Source organism: Poecilia reticulata, chromosome 17 (assembly GCF_904066995.2).
Source record: "Poecilia reticulata chromosome 17, P_reticulata-male-v2, whole genome shotgun sequence".
Lineage (NCBI taxonomy): Eukaryota > Metazoa > Chordata > Actinopteri > Cyprinodontiformes > Poeciliidae > Poecilia > Poecilia reticulata.
Genome location: NC_088846.1, coordinates 2,932,278 through 2,949,332, shown reverse-complemented (window position 1 = coordinate 2,949,332; position 17,055 = coordinate 2,932,278). Strand labels below are relative to the sequence as shown.

The following is a 17,055-nucleotide window of genomic DNA, read 5'->3' as shown; positions in this document are numbered from 1 at the left end:
AAAAGCATTTGTACCATTATCAATAACCAATGGAAAAATCTTTGTCGGCATTATAGTAATGCCGACATTATATTTGTTGACTAGCTTTTTGATTTTTTTTTTTTTTACCAATTTAAACTCAGAACTCTGGCTAGACCAGAGTTTTAGTCAGTATTTAATTACTTTTAGTCAGTATTTAATGTTAGGGCATTAAATTCCCTATAGTACTATTTTCACCAATTTCGTGATAACACATGTAACTTATTGCATGGTTCTATAATGACAAAGATTATTATTAAAAACATGTGGTTCATCTTAAAAGATTACTTTAAACCTAAAAATCCCAGGGGTACGATAACGTTGTCTTTAATACTTGTTTTTACTGGATTTTTTACTGGATTTCGTCTGAACTGAGCCTCAATGTTGCCGTGTTAGATGTAGCTCTTAGGGTTTTCATTTTGCAGTTTCTCTGATTATATTCTAGTTTGACATGAGGCAACTTGCTGAGACAAGCACCCTGCTGGAAACTGCTCACTCTCTTTGAACAGGTAAAAATAAAAGCTTGTTCTGTGCAGAATGGAAGTACTTATATTCTGAGCTGATGTTGCTTTGGCTTTGTAAACTGACAGGTAGCAACAGCTCTCCTCTGGGATCATTGCTGATGTCCGTCCACCAGGCTATGACAGACAGCATCATTTCATCTAGATGTCTGACATAAAAGTAGAACTGATAAAACTTTTGGTCACACTTGCTTGTTGCCAGTTAATCAGTATTTAAGGTGAAATATGGCTTTCTACTCAGGGTGGCACTTCATTAGGGGGTCATTCACCAGTTCATAAATTCTTTCTCCTGACCCTAACGATGACGCATAGTTCTAACTTTGCAACTAATCACAAGCTACTGTCGTAAATCATTAAATTATATACCTTTCTGCATGCTACAACAGGAAATACCATCGTGCCTGAAATAGACTTTTCTTGACTTTTAGGGTTTTGGTGCCGAGTGTGTTATTATTGCACTTAGCAAGCATTCTCATTGCTTATTTATTTACAAGCTTTTACTTGTACTAACATAAGGGCGATTTCTTTTTTAGTATTTGGTGTTTTTTAACTCTAGTTAAAAATGCCACTATGCAGTTGCTACCACTGAAACTGAGCTTCTCTCAACTGAAGGTGGTAAAGGACAAAATATAAACTGAACTGGTCAAACTTAGCGTGACTATTTCTAAAGCACCAACAGAACACTAGTTGTTGGTTCATCTGTGATTTTACTGTCTAAGCAGAAGATTCTTATATCCACTAATAGGAAATAACATTAAATAATTGTACTTGATGGTTCCCCAAATAAGGAAATTACTGAAATTTGCATTACCATTATATGTTTTACAACCACATCTATTAAGGCAGTGTTTCTCAACCCTGGTCCTCAAGGCACACTGCCCTGCATGTTTTAGGTTTTTTCTTGCTTCAGTCCAGCTGATTTTAATAGATGACTGATTAACAGGCTTTTGCTGAACTGCAATCAGTTGAATTAGGCACATTAAAGCACTCTCTTTAGCACATGTAGGACAGGCACACTGTCCTACATGTTTTAGGCACACTGTCCTAAAACATGTAGGACAGTGTGCCTTGAGGACCAGGGTTGGGAAACACTGTAAGGAATTACTGAACATGTTGACTGTAACTTCCAGTCTCCCAGCACTGACACAGCTGTAAAGGATATTTGGCGTCCATGCTTGTCTATAGAGAGCGATTTCCGATTGGGCGATGTAATTCGGTTCCGGTCTCGGTAGACTCTGTCCACCAATCCGTGGTGTCGCGTGGATCTATTAGTGTCAAGACCTAAATTCTGAGAGATGATGAAAAGACATTAATTAACAAAACAACAGAATCACTCACTGTGAAAAAAAAATCCTTCCCGCCAAAGACATTTATGTGTATTAAGTAAGTAGTTACTGTGTTACTTAAACAAAGTTTAAGGAAATCCTTCCTTAAACTTTGAAGTCAGCTTTAGCCAAGGTAGGCTGACCAAAGTCCATGTTCCACAATCTTTGCCAGTAGAAAATAAAGGAAGCGTCTGAGTACCAAACGGCTGTAGAACAGATAATGGAACTCAGAGCAAAATGACAAACACTGGAATTAAACTTCAAAAATTTAAAATTAAACTTCAAAAGTGAAGTTTAATTTGAATACTTCACTTTTGTGAAGTATTCAAATTAAACCTAAACATGTAAAACAAAAAAAATTTAAAACAAAGTTTTGGTGCATAAGTAGAATACTAATTATTTTAACTTGTTTAATACTAAAAAAAACAGCAAAATGTACTCAAAAATTTAGACAGAAAAGTTTTTTTTATCTTGATTGAGTGATTTTTTCCCAGAGAAATTAGGGTGAAGGAAAACATGTTTTTTCCTTCTTTCCTATAGAGAGAGGCATTCAATAATTCTGTTCTGTGTTAAAAGTTCCCCAAACCAATTTTTCCATCACCTTGGCAGCTTTGATTGCTAGTTTATTTCATTCATTTAGTCTGATTTTTTTTCTTCAAACTTACAGCTTTAATGAGAAGTGTACGTCCATTTAGTATGGCCATGAACATCATGTAAATTTGAGGCTTTAAATGGTTGATTCGAATTTGTTATACAACATGCAGCTGTAAGTATTTAATGAAAAGACTACTATGGTTTGTAAAAGTTTGATTTTAAAGTTAATTTGTTATAATCCAGAATGAAGGAACATAACAAACATGTACACAAATCCCAAGAAAAGAACTTGACATGTACTGTATCTCCATATCTATACGCTAGTCACTTGAACCTTGTTAACAAAATCCTGCTACTATTCCAGCTATTTTTAACCCAGCTGAACCATCATGTTCCACTCAGTTGTTCCACAAAGTTGTCACTACAGCCCTTAGGGGTGATAATGTCCCCTCAAGGACAGAAGAGGAAAAGACGAACTGAAGAGTAAGAACAAAGAGATTTCCCATCAGGTTTTGTATCTTTGCCTGAGAGAGAAATTATCCACAATGGGGGGAAAAAAAGCAGAATTTATTGTCACTGGTAATGTTTTCTTTAACTGGTGTGTGTTTGGTGCCACGTTGTGACTGGGGGTATTTTTGTAACTGTCTGCACACACAGTGAACGTAACCAGAGAGCGGGTCGCACACAGACCTCAACAGAGACTGGGAGGAAGTCTCTTGAATATTTAGTGCAATTCCCTTAGCAAGTTGCAACTTGACCAAACATCTGTTTCATCAAAAATCTTGTGACTGAACATACAACCACTCTGTCTAGCAGAATTTGTAGAGCTAATTTGTTTTTGTTGTTTTTTCTTAAGAATCATCTAGATTCTAGAAGCTTCCAATATGTTTCAGAGCATGGCTATGAAAAGGTCTCCACAAACTGAAAGCCCCACATACTTGGGCGTGCTTCACTCCGCAGAGGTTAGTGTTTATCATTGTAGGCGGACTCGGAGCCTACACAAAGGAAACATCCACACAAAGGAAAGTTTTTACGGGCTTTGTATGCATACTCGGTTTCACACAATAAACTGCTCCACAGGAAACAGTGTTCACATCACAACACTGAGCTGATAAGGTTGATACCCACTAGCTTATCAAACTTGCTAATGACCTAAACCTTCAGAGCCACATTAACACAGTCACAAAGTCGGCCTTCTATCACCTGAAGAACATCTCCAGGATTAGAGGACTTATGTCTCAGCACGCTCTAGAGAAACTCATCCAAACTCATTTAGCCGCATTGATTACTGCAACAGCGTCTTCACAGGTCTGACTACAAATCAATCAAACAGCTACAGCTGATGCAGAACGCTGCCGCTCATGTTCTCACTAAAACCAGGAAGATAGAGCACATAACACCAATTTTAAAGTCCCTACACTGGCTCCCTGTATCTCAAAAAATAGACTTTAAAATACTGTTGTTAGTTTATAAATCACTGAACGGTTTAGCACCACAATCCCTTAAAGATCCGTTATTGCTGTACCAACCGTCTAGACCCCTCAGATCTTCTTGTTCTGCTCTGCATCCCCAGAACCAGAACAAAACGAGGAGAAGCAGCATTCATCTTCTACGCACCACAAATTTGGAACAAACTTCCAGAAAACTGTAAAACAGCTGAAACACTGGGTGCCTTTAAATCTCAACTTAAAACCCACCTATTTAGAGTTGCTTATGGCTAAATTGCAGGTTTTGATGTCTTCGATGTTTTTAATGTTTTTATTGTTACTTTTCATCTAGTTATTAACTACTTTTTATTTCTCTTTCACACTGTTTATGTAAAGCCCCCTCGGAAAACGTCCCAGTTAAATGAATCTATATCTAGGGGTGTGAGAATCCTTGTTAAATGACATCTTAACTAAAACTGTGAGGTGTGAGAATCCTTGTTAAATGGCGTTTTAACTGAAACTGAGGTGTGAGACGTTTAACTGAAGTCCTACAAGGGGTGCGGGTTTTAATGTTTTTATCTGTTTTAACCTGTTTTTTTTTTTCTTTAAAAAAAATTCTCTGGCTTTCTAACTGTTTATTCACTGTCACATGCTGTTTTTATTTTTATTATGTAAAGCACTTTGAAATGCCTTGCTGCTGAAATGTGCTACACAAATAAAATTTGATTGATTGATTGATAATATCCTTTTCCTTAGCAAGTTGCGGGAAATGAAAGAATTTGTCCCGAGATATGTATGCTAACAGTACACTTGACTATGAAATCTCTGCCGTCTGTGGACAATGCATGGAGTCCATGCAGCTCACAGAATACACATAATATCCCCCGAGTATGTGGGGCCAAAATCTTAGCTTATTTCATTGTGTTTTTCCAAACCAGCTGTAATATGTGTTGGATATTATTGGCTCACAGGAACCCCCTTTGATAATAACTTTTCAACTTTAAGATATTGATTTGATTATTACATCCATTTTGCCCAAAGCACCAGTAGTGGCAGTGAAACAATCTCACAGCATGTTGCTACCACCGCCGTTTTTGACAGTCGGTACACTGTTCTGAAATTCCTTTTTGTCTCTCTGTAAAGTGCTGCTAGCTGTCCAGAAGTCTCCAATTGAGGCCAGAATGTCCCAAAAAAAACGTGAGTTTTCATGAATTAAGCCAGCTAAGCAAGAACTAAAGGAGGCGAATCTGGCTGGGATGTATAAAATATGTGTTGGACATCATCATAAGAGTAAAATGTAGCAGAGGTGTGTGACATCAAAATACTTTTCCTCTTTTTTTTCTGTCTGTACAGTTCAGAGTCACTCAGGTAAAACAGCAGCAGGTTAAGTCACCTCAGCACTTTCATATCTTGTGACATGAGGTTATCTCTATCTGACCAAAAAACATTCTCTTGAAGATCTTTGGCTTCTCCATGTCAGTCAAGTCTAAAGGCATCAGTTTTGAAGAAGGGACTTTCTTCATCAACACCTTCCCAGTCCACGGGACGTAAACTTCTCTTCGCTGTGGACGGTGACACCAGTAGAAGATTCCAGTTCGTAACAGGCTTGAGAGTTGGTGATTGCTGTATTGTTCCACACAGCAATCACTAATAAATTTGCTCTTATTTGAGTCAGACAGTTTTGCCCTTCTTCTAGACCTAGCTAAAGTGGTGACACTTGTCCTAATACTAGCATCCAGCTCTGTGAGCTGATAGTCTACAAGTATTTGGAAAAGGCTTCAAAAGACTCTCCCAACTTTGTCAAATCTACAGTTGTCCTTTATAGGTCTTCATTAAGTTCTGTGGGCTTTCCAATTGTTCTACGTGTTGGCCAGTCTAGAGGGTCCTGTGATCGAAATCGAATTGTCAATACAAGGTCACACATTTGCGAAACATTTGTTTTCACACACACGCACACACACACAGATAGTATGGTCAAATGAATACTACCTGCAGATACTAGCTGCAGTCAGTCCAGATCATTGACAACAAAGTGAAAGACCTTGACCTGCGAAGTTTAAAGGCATTGACAATCATTCAGCTGCACTTTACCAAAAGACTTCTACTCATTTACAGCTGCATGTATGACTTTTGCATCCTGAAGGAACCATTCAAAAAAAATTAACGAAAATACAAAATTGACATGACATTCATATGCATGATTGTGTATAAGCTGTATTTCAAAACTGTTCAGAATGTTGCTGTAAGATTGTTTGTTCCCCCTAATGAAAAAAGTATACTTTAGTATATTTCAAACATTCATTTGTGAAAGTACATTTTAAGTATACTAAGTATTAAGTGTAACACCTAGAAATATATATGAAGTATACTAAGTATGCTTGTACCAATTTCGAAATTATAACTTTAAACGCACTTAAATATAATTGTACCAAAATACACTATTAAGAAATATATTAAATAAAAGTATACTTTAAGGGAACAAAATATGTATTTACCCAAGTGTAAATATACACTTGGTTAAGTGTATATTTAAAAGATATTTAAAATATCTGTCAAAGATATTTTGGGTATATTTTAAAATATATGCTCAAAATAGAAATTTTTTAAATTCACTTAAGGCTACTTTAAATTATCAATTTCAGTATGTTTTAAATTACATCTCAGTGTATATTTTAGGCTAATAAAGTATGCCTTTTTAGGTGCCTTAATAATCTTTTACTATTTTTGTTAAAATTGCAAGGAATAAAAAAATTATAATCCTGATGTAATGATGTTTAACAAAGTACCCAATCCATTTTGAGATGTATTATGTAATATCTATAAGTCAATGGCATTAGCTCCAATTCATACTCCAGACCAGATGGTGGCGGTATTGCACACTTTCATAAAAAATGTTTTAAAAAACACCATAAAGAGAAGAAAAGCCTTGAATCCAGAAAAGATAACACGCTGTTCAAGTTTGCCATTTTTACTCGCATGATACTGCCTTAAAAGTAGAGAGGGCCTTGATAATAGTTAACAATTTTGGTAAATTCAAGCTGGTGAAGTCCTAGTCCGAGTTAGACGACATCAGAACAGGACAACAACCAATGGAAATAAAATGTGGATCACAAAAGGAGCCCGAAGGGACGAAGGCTGCTAACGTGTTGCTAGCTAGTGGTAAGTTTGCTTATTAATTATCTTTGTTTAATTATAAACAATGCAGCAAAGATATAAACAAATTTAAGTTGGTTTCAGAAATAATTATTTTATCAATTTTATTGTGACTTTTATGATTATTTCTATAACATTCATGTTATAACTGCATGGAAGCTCTGTTTGTTGCGACTTAATACACTTTTCTTCATAAACTTAGCCTGGTTTTAATTAAGCTCCGAATGACAGAGATTTTGATAGTGTGAGGCTTTTGTTATAACTTGTTCATCAATGTTTTTATCTTCAACATATTTTTGCAGTCTAAGCAAATGAAGATGAAAGAGGAAGCTAGAGAGATCATGTATTAGAAAACCTAAAGACCTTCCGGTCTCAGAAGAAGTTGTGACTCTACCAGATCACCACACCAGCTCTGAGGATGAACCTCCACATTGTCTTCATGGTGTAAGTCTTTTTTTCTATTTTTTTTTTTTTTTTTTTACTGACCAGCTAGCTACATTTTCAACAGCAAAAACTGCTGTGTTACCAACACTAAGTGCTTAATAAACATGATTTGATTTGAAAAATAACTGGAATTTTCCCCCTTATTAATCTTTCATACATTATATTCATTGTAATCGTTTCAGGGCCCTGTGATGGACTGGTCCAGGGTGATCCCCCGTCTCTCATCTGATGACCACTAGAGACGGGCACCACCAGCCCCCCTCGCTACCCTGCAAGAACCACCATGTTCAAATCATGGATGGAAAGTTTTTAAGGTAGTTTGTCTCCCTTAAGGTCACACTTAAAACAGCTTCATAGTTGATGCCAACATCAACTGAATCTATGGCATTGCTGACTTTTTTTCTACTTCTAACATAAACAGGCAAAGACACAGAAATGTTTTTCCACCCCAGGCATCTGGTCCCAATCATCATCAGTTCTGATTATGTCACATACATAGCGAGTCCACAACGTCTTAAAATTGTAAGTATTATTTTTTCATTGTCATTTTTCTGTACTGTTTAAAATACAAATGATTTCTCTGTTTAATTGCTCTATTGTTCTTTTTTGTAGGTTTCTGTAAGGTGCAGTGGTGCAGTGAATGGGAATGTTCTGTCGTTCATCCTCACTGTTCTTAGGAAGGAGAAATGCCAGTTTGTCTGCAGTGATACTGGGATATATACTTTAGTATTAGTTTAATACTTAAACTTTACATTTCCTCTAAAGTGCACCTATTGTTTTATTGTGCTAATTTTCATAAGCATGCTGTCTGTAAACTTTGAATGCATTGACAATTTGTACAATTCTGTTATAGTATAATGGCTCTTGAAAAAATGTGGGTAAGACTTTGACGGGGTGTGCATAAGATTGACATGATACTGTAATAAACATGACATAACTCCTGTTAGGAACATACCAACAGTGGCATGAAGTGTCATTCAGTAAATAACGACAATTTTAATGCGAAGTTGCTATAAAGTATAATTAGTTGCTTTAACAATGTAATTAGTTTTACATGTAAAGTGTGTTGTAATGGATCTTTCTGTGTTCTGGTAGCCTGATGTGTTGGCACTACTGATGTGTTATGAAGCATGTAATGTAGAAAGTGGCAAAGCAGAATAATAAAATACATTAAGTAACTAAAAAGTGTACTTCATTAGCAATTATAATAAACCAAAAGTATAATTGCAGCATTTTCTAATCACACTACTAATATATTAAATATGTATTTACAACATACTTAAAATACATTTTAAGTATATGTTAAATCTAATTCAATCAATAAAATAGTACACTCAAAATGTATGAATCAAGCAAGTTTTTAGTACATTAAAAACAGTGCACTTAAAGTACACCAAGTACTGCTTAAGTTTGTAAAAAAAAAAAGTATGTTGATGTATTTTTGGTACACTTTAAATAGTGCTTAAATACTACTTTAAATACACTTAGCACAAAATTAGTATGTCAAAAAAGAAAAGTCAACCTTTAAGTATAATAATAAAAATACTTGAAATATAGTACTCATGATTAGTCCTACTAAAAGTAGTATGTTAAAATTTAACATACATAGTACACAAATTTTTCACTTGGGTCCACATGCACATAAATACAAATGCTAGCAAAAAGCAATTTCATCTCTAAATCTACTAAAATTGATTCCTACACTGCAAAAACTAAAATCTTAGTAAGATTAAATATCTTAAATTAAGGAGATTTTTCTTATTTTATTTCTGACAAGATAATTTTTCTCACCAAGAGGGATTTATGTTAGAATATTTTTCTTATTTTAAGTGTTTTTGTACTTAATTATCTCAGTAAGATATAAAAGCTTAATATTAAGAAAATATTACTTATTATGAGTAAATATGTGCTAGAATCTAGATTATCAATATTTACCTATCAAAGTTCAAGTCTAGAACTTATTTTATATAAGTAAAAATTTCTTATTTCAAGCACAGAAAGCGAAATCACATACTTAATGAAATGTATTCAGATAATTAAAACGGACTATGTCCAAATGGAATCCTTTGTGTTATTGTCAATGAAAAAAAAAAAAAACATGAACTTATGTTCTTGTATGAGTTGGCAGAGTGTACTGGAAATTATAATTTAATATTTAAACGGTTGACATTTAACACAACAATTTCAGAGACAATATCAGTTTATATATCAAGATAATTCTTGGCATGTTTCCGTCTGCTGTGGACCTTAAAGTGATCTTCTTGATGCAAGATGTGGGACCACTTACTGACATGTCATGAAATTTCTATTGATGTGTGATTTGAAATGGCTGGTTTTCCACACAATGAGATTAGAATCAACAATATTGATTAGCTCAATGTCATGATAAATATTTTAACTTTTGGTTTATAAAGTAAGAATTTGAAATATAAGTTACTAATATTAGTTTGAACAATATTTTATTCATCATGTTTGTAACCCCTTTTATGACATCATACAATCCAAATGGGAAAGCGCCCAAAATGTCAGTGAGATAGTATTAATGTTCGATACAACAGATTTTCTTTCCGATCCAATACCGAGTAAAATTTAAGCTGGTATTGGCAATACAGATCCCATACTTTGTGCAAAGACAGTTAGTTTGTTTCTTAATTAAATAAAAAATAAATGTAATCCATATCTTGGCTTCATAAAAAGAACACAATGTACTCTGATGCACTCATTTTAAACTCAGAAGTATATTGAGACAACAATCTTGTTTACTATAAGCTATTTTAACTCAGCAGAAATATACAAAACATGTGAAAATGGAGTTGCAAACTAAAAAAAACAAAATTAGTAAAGTAATAACCCTACTAAATAGACTGCTCAAAAAAATAAAGGGAACACTTAAGTGTTCACTTAAGTGTCTAAGTGTTCCCTTTATTTTTTTTAGCAGTTTACATCATTGTTTAATTATTAAAACTACTATAAAATGGCAGCTGAAATAGCTCCGTGTCACTTTTTTTATAATCTGTCAACATGTCCATTTCTGAGTGTGTGAGCGTCAGCAGCACGCTGCGCTTGGGCATTATACATTACATACTTACCAGGCGGAAGAAAAAGTAGTTCCCATTAACAACGTTTCATTTAGGCAAGATCTCAATAATTTTGTTACTTTCTAACTTGCTCTTGTTAATCTACATTATCTCAAATTACTAAAGTGTTGAAAGTATTGATCCTTGGATCTGAAAATAGATTTTAAAGAATTAAGTTCTGGTATCGAAAGAATCGATATTTCAGTATCAATCCGCACATCACTAACGGCAACGCCAGAGATCATTTAACTGCCCTGATTAACGGTTAATTCAGTTGTAACAGCCTAACTAAGCTTTTATCTACTGTACTTTTATAAGATTTTCTTTTGGCAAATTTTCTAATCTCGGTTGGACATGGATGAAGATGGAGGACTTTTTTACGTGTATAGACCCTACAGCTGCTGTACTCAGAGGTAAGTTTAAAGTTGTCTGTCTTTCTAAGATAAGCTAACTGAAGCTAGTTAGCATGTCGTGAAATGCCAATTTTCATCCGCGGTTAAAGAGCCTCTCTTGTAAATATGAGCTTTGAACAGTTATTAACCACAATAGCTGTGGCTTAAAAATAATATCGACACGGGTTCATGGTAGCTTCCGTTTTTTAACATAGCTAAGGTGGCTTCTCATTCGGGAAATGGTTAAAGGGCAATTCCGCCTAGTATTTCACTAACTTTGAGGGTGTTTTATGTGCTGTAATTAAAAAACTTAAATGCATTGAGTCTACAAGGTTAGATATTTCACACTGTTACCAGGATATTTTAAACACTATTTTTAATTAGTGAATTTAAGTAGTCCTTGTTTGATTTAATTAAAATGACTTTCTTGCCATCTTGAATTCATGTAATATTGTAATTGAGCACATGAACTAAAATAAGACTTGTTTTATTTTTCAAGTAAACCAAACTGTTGCCATGGTGAAGCCTATGCCAGACAAGTCTCCAATCACGTATTGCACCATATACAAGAAACTTTGGGAAATGCAAGTGACGGCATCCTTCACATTCTCAAGGTAAGAAATTTATGATACTGATTCATCATTACACTGATTAGACCCTAAAACGTGGTTTGTTTTGTGATTGTTTTTCTGTCTGTGCTCCAATTAGCAGATGACCCAACAACTTCAAACAAGACCACTTTTCAGCTCTGTGGTGATCATGAAACCAACTTTCTACTGGCCATTGGAACCATGCCTGCCCTGATCTTCTGAAAGGAGGACATCACAGCTACTACACCTTTCAGCATCCGTGTGTGTGTGTGTGGCCACTCCTCTCTGTGCTGCTGACGGATGTCTTGAGAACAGCGTCTGTAACTGAGGCAAGACTTCCACATATAAAAGGCTATGGCTTATTGGAAGAAGTTCATTGTGGTTGGCTTGACTCTTAGGGCATCTTATGAGTGCGGCAGATGTGTCAGATCTTCATTGTTCTGTCATTTTACAGGATTGTTTCAGAATCAGATGCCCATCCAGACTTTATTCTGACCAGTAGTCATGTTTATTGTGCTTATGTGAAACTTAAACGTAATAAATATGTTAAAAGTAATTGAACTCATGTCTTCATTTCAGCAAGCCAATAACATCTCTTGTTCCAGTATTCACAGGATCAATTTTTGTATTTTTGTCTTAGCATAAGAACCTTGAGTAAGGCTATGATAAAATATATATTTTAATCCTATGCAACAATAAAAATAAACTAGATTTAGGTATATCACTGCAAAAAGTCCCCTTTCAAAAACAAGAAAAAGAAGTACAAAAATAGGGTATAATTTTCTTAAAATAAGAAAAATTATCTGCCAACAGAACAAGAAAATTTATCTCGTCAAGATTTTCTAAAACAAGAAAAAATATCTGACCAAGATAAACCTACAATATCTTAAAATTAGTGTATTTGTACTTAAAACAAGCCAATTTTACTAATATAAATAGAATATATGAGATTTATTTTCTTAATACATAGAACATTTTTCTTCAAATAAGAAAATTTTACGCTATTTCAAGAATTTCAGTGTCGAGTAACATTTTCTTTACTTGAGATAATTTTTCTTAAAATAAGATGATATATCTTACTCGTATAAGTAAAATTGGCTTGTTTTAAGTAAAAATACACTAATTTTAAGATATTGTAGGTTTATCTTGGTTAGATATTTTTTCTTGTTTTAGAAAATCTTGACAAGATAAATTTTCTTGTTCTGTTGGCAGATAATTTTTCTTATTTTAAGAAAATTGTACCTTATTTTTGTACTTTTTTTTCTTGTTTTTGAAAGGGGACTTTTTGCAGTGTAGTGTATTTTGTTAACATCATTTCCACAAAGGTGTGTGCTTATCTCCACTGAGAAAGGACTGACCACACAATGGGGAACTCAGTTTAAAAAATCCCTGTTTTCCTACTGGGAGAGGTTCTATAGTGTAACTTGGTACAGTCACGTTTATTCTACACAAAGCCTCTCTTTGTTTACAGACAGCTTAGAGACATGACCAGGATAAATCAGGATTACATCCAGGAAAACCAGAACCAGAACGTCTGCACAATTAACTAAAATGATGGAAGACAAATATTGACAACCTCTAACCTCTATCTTTTAGTCTACATTAGCAGTTCATCCAGAGCTATGTAGAATGTAGGACTATAACACTAAGGTCTCACCTGAAAAGGCACATCAGCAGTGCAGGTTCCAACCTGATTCACATTTGGTAAAGACCCTCCGTAGTACTGGCCACGGCTCGATCCCATCTGCAAATACTTTGTGTCCTGCAGCTGGAGCTGCAAACAGAACATCAGGTCAGTAAGAAAATCATCATACACACCCATCGCATTCATGTGACTTTGTATGAAGTACCCCAGAGTAAAGACTTTATTCCTAAAACAGTCAATACTCGATAGAAACAACTTATTTTTTAAATAAAAACGTATTGTTGAGAATAAAATAATGAACCCCTTGGACTTATAGTGTTTTTGTATTAATCTCTTCATACTATAGAGATATCTTTCATTGCAATTGCAGCTGCAGCAAACAGCTCAGACTCAGAAAGCGTCTCTGACAGAGAAAACATTTCTCAGTGTTTGAACATGTACAGTACTCTGTGGTCAGGATTAGATCCATGATGGGAGAGATGATCACAGTTGCCATCTTAAAGTGAAAGTGGATGTGAAAGAAACTTTGCTAGAGATCTTTTTACTGTTTCATGAAATATACATTTATTCTAATGTTTTCATGACTGCATGCTAACATTTTGACTACAGCAGCTGATCTGACCTGTGTCCCTCTCTTCATCCTCTCCTCATCCTTCTTTGTTGACAAGTCCCCCTGAATTGCAACAGCAAACATCAGGGTTATTTTCGCGCATTTTGCTATGTCCACTTGCAGACCTTTTAACCATTTTTCTTACAGCTTTTCTACATCTCCTCTGTGTTTTTTCTGTTTTTGTGGTGCCACACACTTTTTTCCAAGTCCGGTTAGCTCTAATAACTTTGGTCAAAGGAGACGGGAGGGATGGGCAGAAGTGCTGAAATATTTCATCGGACTGGACCAACGTCTTTCTCTTTAAAAACTCTTAAAAGGGCAGTGTTGTGTAAAATTGACTTTTGGGGGCTTTACATCAGGTTATAATGTTATTCCCTCATCAAAAATATACCTGATTATTTAATGCTTGATAAATCCTTTAATCTCCATGGCAACCATTAAGCTGTGCAAACTGCCTGTGTGGACTGGCTGACACCTTCAAGGTGCATATCTTCCTCAGAGCTCCAGAGCTTTCTCCTCACAGAGCAGCCCTACCCCAGGACTCTAACACTCAACTCCTTCAGACTAGCCAGCAGGAATTAGCAAACAGCTGGTGGGACTGAGCATTTGCTGAGCTCATTAAAATATTGTATAAAGTTAACAGAGGAGCCATGTTGTGATGACTTCCTGAAGGCAGAGTTTCGGAAAGAGCAGGAGTTTTTAAAGAGACAGAGGCCCAATTTCAAAGCGTTAAATTATAAAGTCAAAATTCTCTTAAGTCATGTTTGACATATATAGCATTTTTATGACAACCGAAGTTAACATAGTTACTATATTGTGCTATAACATGGCTGGTAAATTACATAATATTTTAAGGCCCTGTTTATATAGAGACGATTTTCAGTGAAACGCTAACCTTTTGAGTGACACTATTTGGGAACACCCTCCACAGAGGTGTGAAAGTGTGCATGCTGCACAGGACTCACGGCTGCAGGGCAGTGATGCAAAAAGTGGGTACGCACTATGTGCGACACCTAGGGGCGCCACCCTAGATTGGGCGCCAAAACTATAATGTAATAATTCTTTTAAGTTGGCATTTTCTCTATTTGACTGTTGTTTATGCATTATGACCCATGCGGGGGGGCTATAATGTGTCTGCATACACTTCAGAAAGTACTTAACTGAATCCCTGTACACATACACAGGCAGAAAACGACAAAAACAAAGGGGGATAGTATTCTACTGTGTGTGCTACTTAACCTGTTCAGTTCAACACAACTCCTAGTAAGGAACATACTGTATGTGTTACATGAGCATTTGGTTTATGGGAGACAGAGACAGGTTACTGTTTTCTAAATCAGATGAAAGTTAGGGAGGTGGAAGCTGCAGGTCAAAAGTGCATGTGCGTTGTGGTGACATGCTAAAATCACAGTTCCATGTAGTGGTCTGGCATGACAACTTCGGCGGATTCAAGGTGTTAAGGCAGTGCCGTCTGAACGTGAAACTTTTCCCCAATCCACATCTGAAAAGACCAGCAGATGACAGTCTCATGTAAACGTAGTCTAAAACAATAACATGAAAGGGAAAGTCAAAGTGAGAAACCCTCAATAGGAGCCCACAGGTCTAGGCACAGACCAAAGGGAACATTTGTTTGAGCTGAATTAAATAGACCAAAATGTTTTCCCTACTTTAACATTTGCAGCTGTCCATTTTGTTTTCTGTTACATGGAAAACATGTCTTCCATTTGAAAGAAGGAAATCAGTCCTCATCTAAATAATTTATTTTTATGCATAAAAACTATTATTAAGAGTGATGTACAAATGCTTAGTTTGTTTACACACTAAGATAAAGCTTGACAAATTGAAAGCTATGCTTACAGTGTCATATATCAACTGAGCAACAATCACATTTTTATTCATACTTTGTAAGAAGATCTGCTGAAAGTGGTCCCCAAATTAATTTCTGCTTGGGGCCACACATAACCTTGGACTGCCCCTGGGATGAAACCTAATTGCTAAACGTATCAAACCAAATTTCTGCTAACACGCCATCCTATCTCCAGCAATGAAATAGAAGAATATAAGCCTGTTAACAGAGGTGGTAATGAGTAGCGTCTCCTCTGGTCTGACCTGGCTGAAGTCTCATGACATTTCCACTTTAACAGCAATCAGGACCCAGCTTCCAGTCAGCAGCTGCAGCCCAGCTTTTCTCTGTTGGATTTATGATGTGGCTTAAATTTCACGTAATCTCACAGCTTTTATATTTGACATACAGTACATGCCACTCATGTATCAGTGTACACAGGCCTGAGACTAGTTCCCTAAGCCGCGTTCATGCACATGCATACTCCGTGTCACTAGCACCCATGCAGGCGATGAAAATAAATGCAAATCATTGACTTCAGCAAACATGTGCATGTAGGTTCTGGTTCGTGTGTATCAGAGGTTCAGAAAGCACGACACGAGTAGAGGGAGGACACGGCAACGCCTGGGCGCGCGCTGTCAAACAGGCATGCACGCCCCTCCGCTTTGAACTCCCGCAAAGCTAAATATTACAATAACTATTTTCAGATTAGAGACCCTACATTCCATATTATCCCTGCAGGAAGGATATCTGCTGCCTGCTCTGTGTGCAGTGAGCTGAGGGAGAGCAGGGCTCCAGCTGGCAGCGAATGTCGTTTGTTATTGTTTACCATTGCTGACCAGGCTGCCTGCTGCCTGCCGCCGCCGCCGCGCTCTGCAACCCACATCTGACAGCTTGCTACAAACAAACCGCAGAGGAAGGAGAAAAGCAGAAAGCGGTGTCCTCACCCTGGCTGCCCGCGTTATGCTCAGGTCCTTCATCACTTCTTCAAATGCCGCTGTCTCCTCTGCCTGCTTCTGATTATGTAAAGCGATTTTCTCGCTGAATTTCCGCGGATTGCTCGAAGTCGCCATGTTTCGCTCTTCTGCTCCGTTTTCCCTACAGTGGTCAAGTTACACGGATTGCTGACGTCGAGCTTCCGGTCAGGGATTTTAAGCGAACCAAAAAATAATTAATAGTCTTATTTTATTGTACTTTTCTCCCCCATTTCTCCAATACCATCGGAGTCATTTAATATATTGAGAACGTACGTAGTGCCATTGTGTAGAATTACAGTGTGGCATATATTGTAAAATAATTTACTATAAAATTACACTATGCAAGTATACTGTAATACATTAAATAGTATACTTGAACACATTGATTAATGATACAGAATAACATTATTCAGTTCGATTAAACTATACTGAACTACAC

At 36.1% G+C, this 17,055-nt stretch overlaps 1 protein-coding gene and 1 long non-coding RNA gene across 8 annotated transcripts in view; one reads left to right on the top strand and one right to left on the bottom strand.

The window, feature by feature from the left end:
- The window catches only part of crtc1a (CREB regulated transcription coactivator 1a), a 68,702-nt gene extending 51,872 nt beyond the window's left edge, over window positions 1–16,830 (bottom strand). For 3 of the 7 annotated variants that reach the window (XR_014084267.1, XR_014084266.1, XM_081598344.1), the window contains exons 1-3: window positions 16,587–16,828; window positions 13,199–13,315; window positions 1,702–1,827 (exon numbers count right to left, since the gene is read on the bottom strand). Coding sequence is in view for 5 of the 7 variants with exons in the window: in XM_081598344.1 (XP_081454470.1) it covers window positions 1,702–1,827; window positions 13,199–13,315; window positions 16,587–16,712 (369 nt within the window). In the remaining 2 variants the exon portion in view is untranslated. Of the gene's footprint in view, window positions 1–1,701; window positions 1,828–13,198; window positions 13,316–16,586 lie in introns of all 7 variants that reach the window. The other 4 variants (XM_081598343.1, XM_081598345.1, XM_008433444.3 and 1 more) reach the window with 4 other exon arrangements.
- Window positions 10,560–11,914, top strand: LOC145547996 (uncharacterized). Its single transcript, XR_014084275.1, has 3 exons — window positions 10,560–10,972; window positions 11,451–11,565; window positions 11,660–11,914. It is a non-coding gene; the product is annotated as an uncharacterized LOC145547996 (long non-coding RNA).
- Window positions 16,831–17,055: the final 225 nt, after the last annotated feature.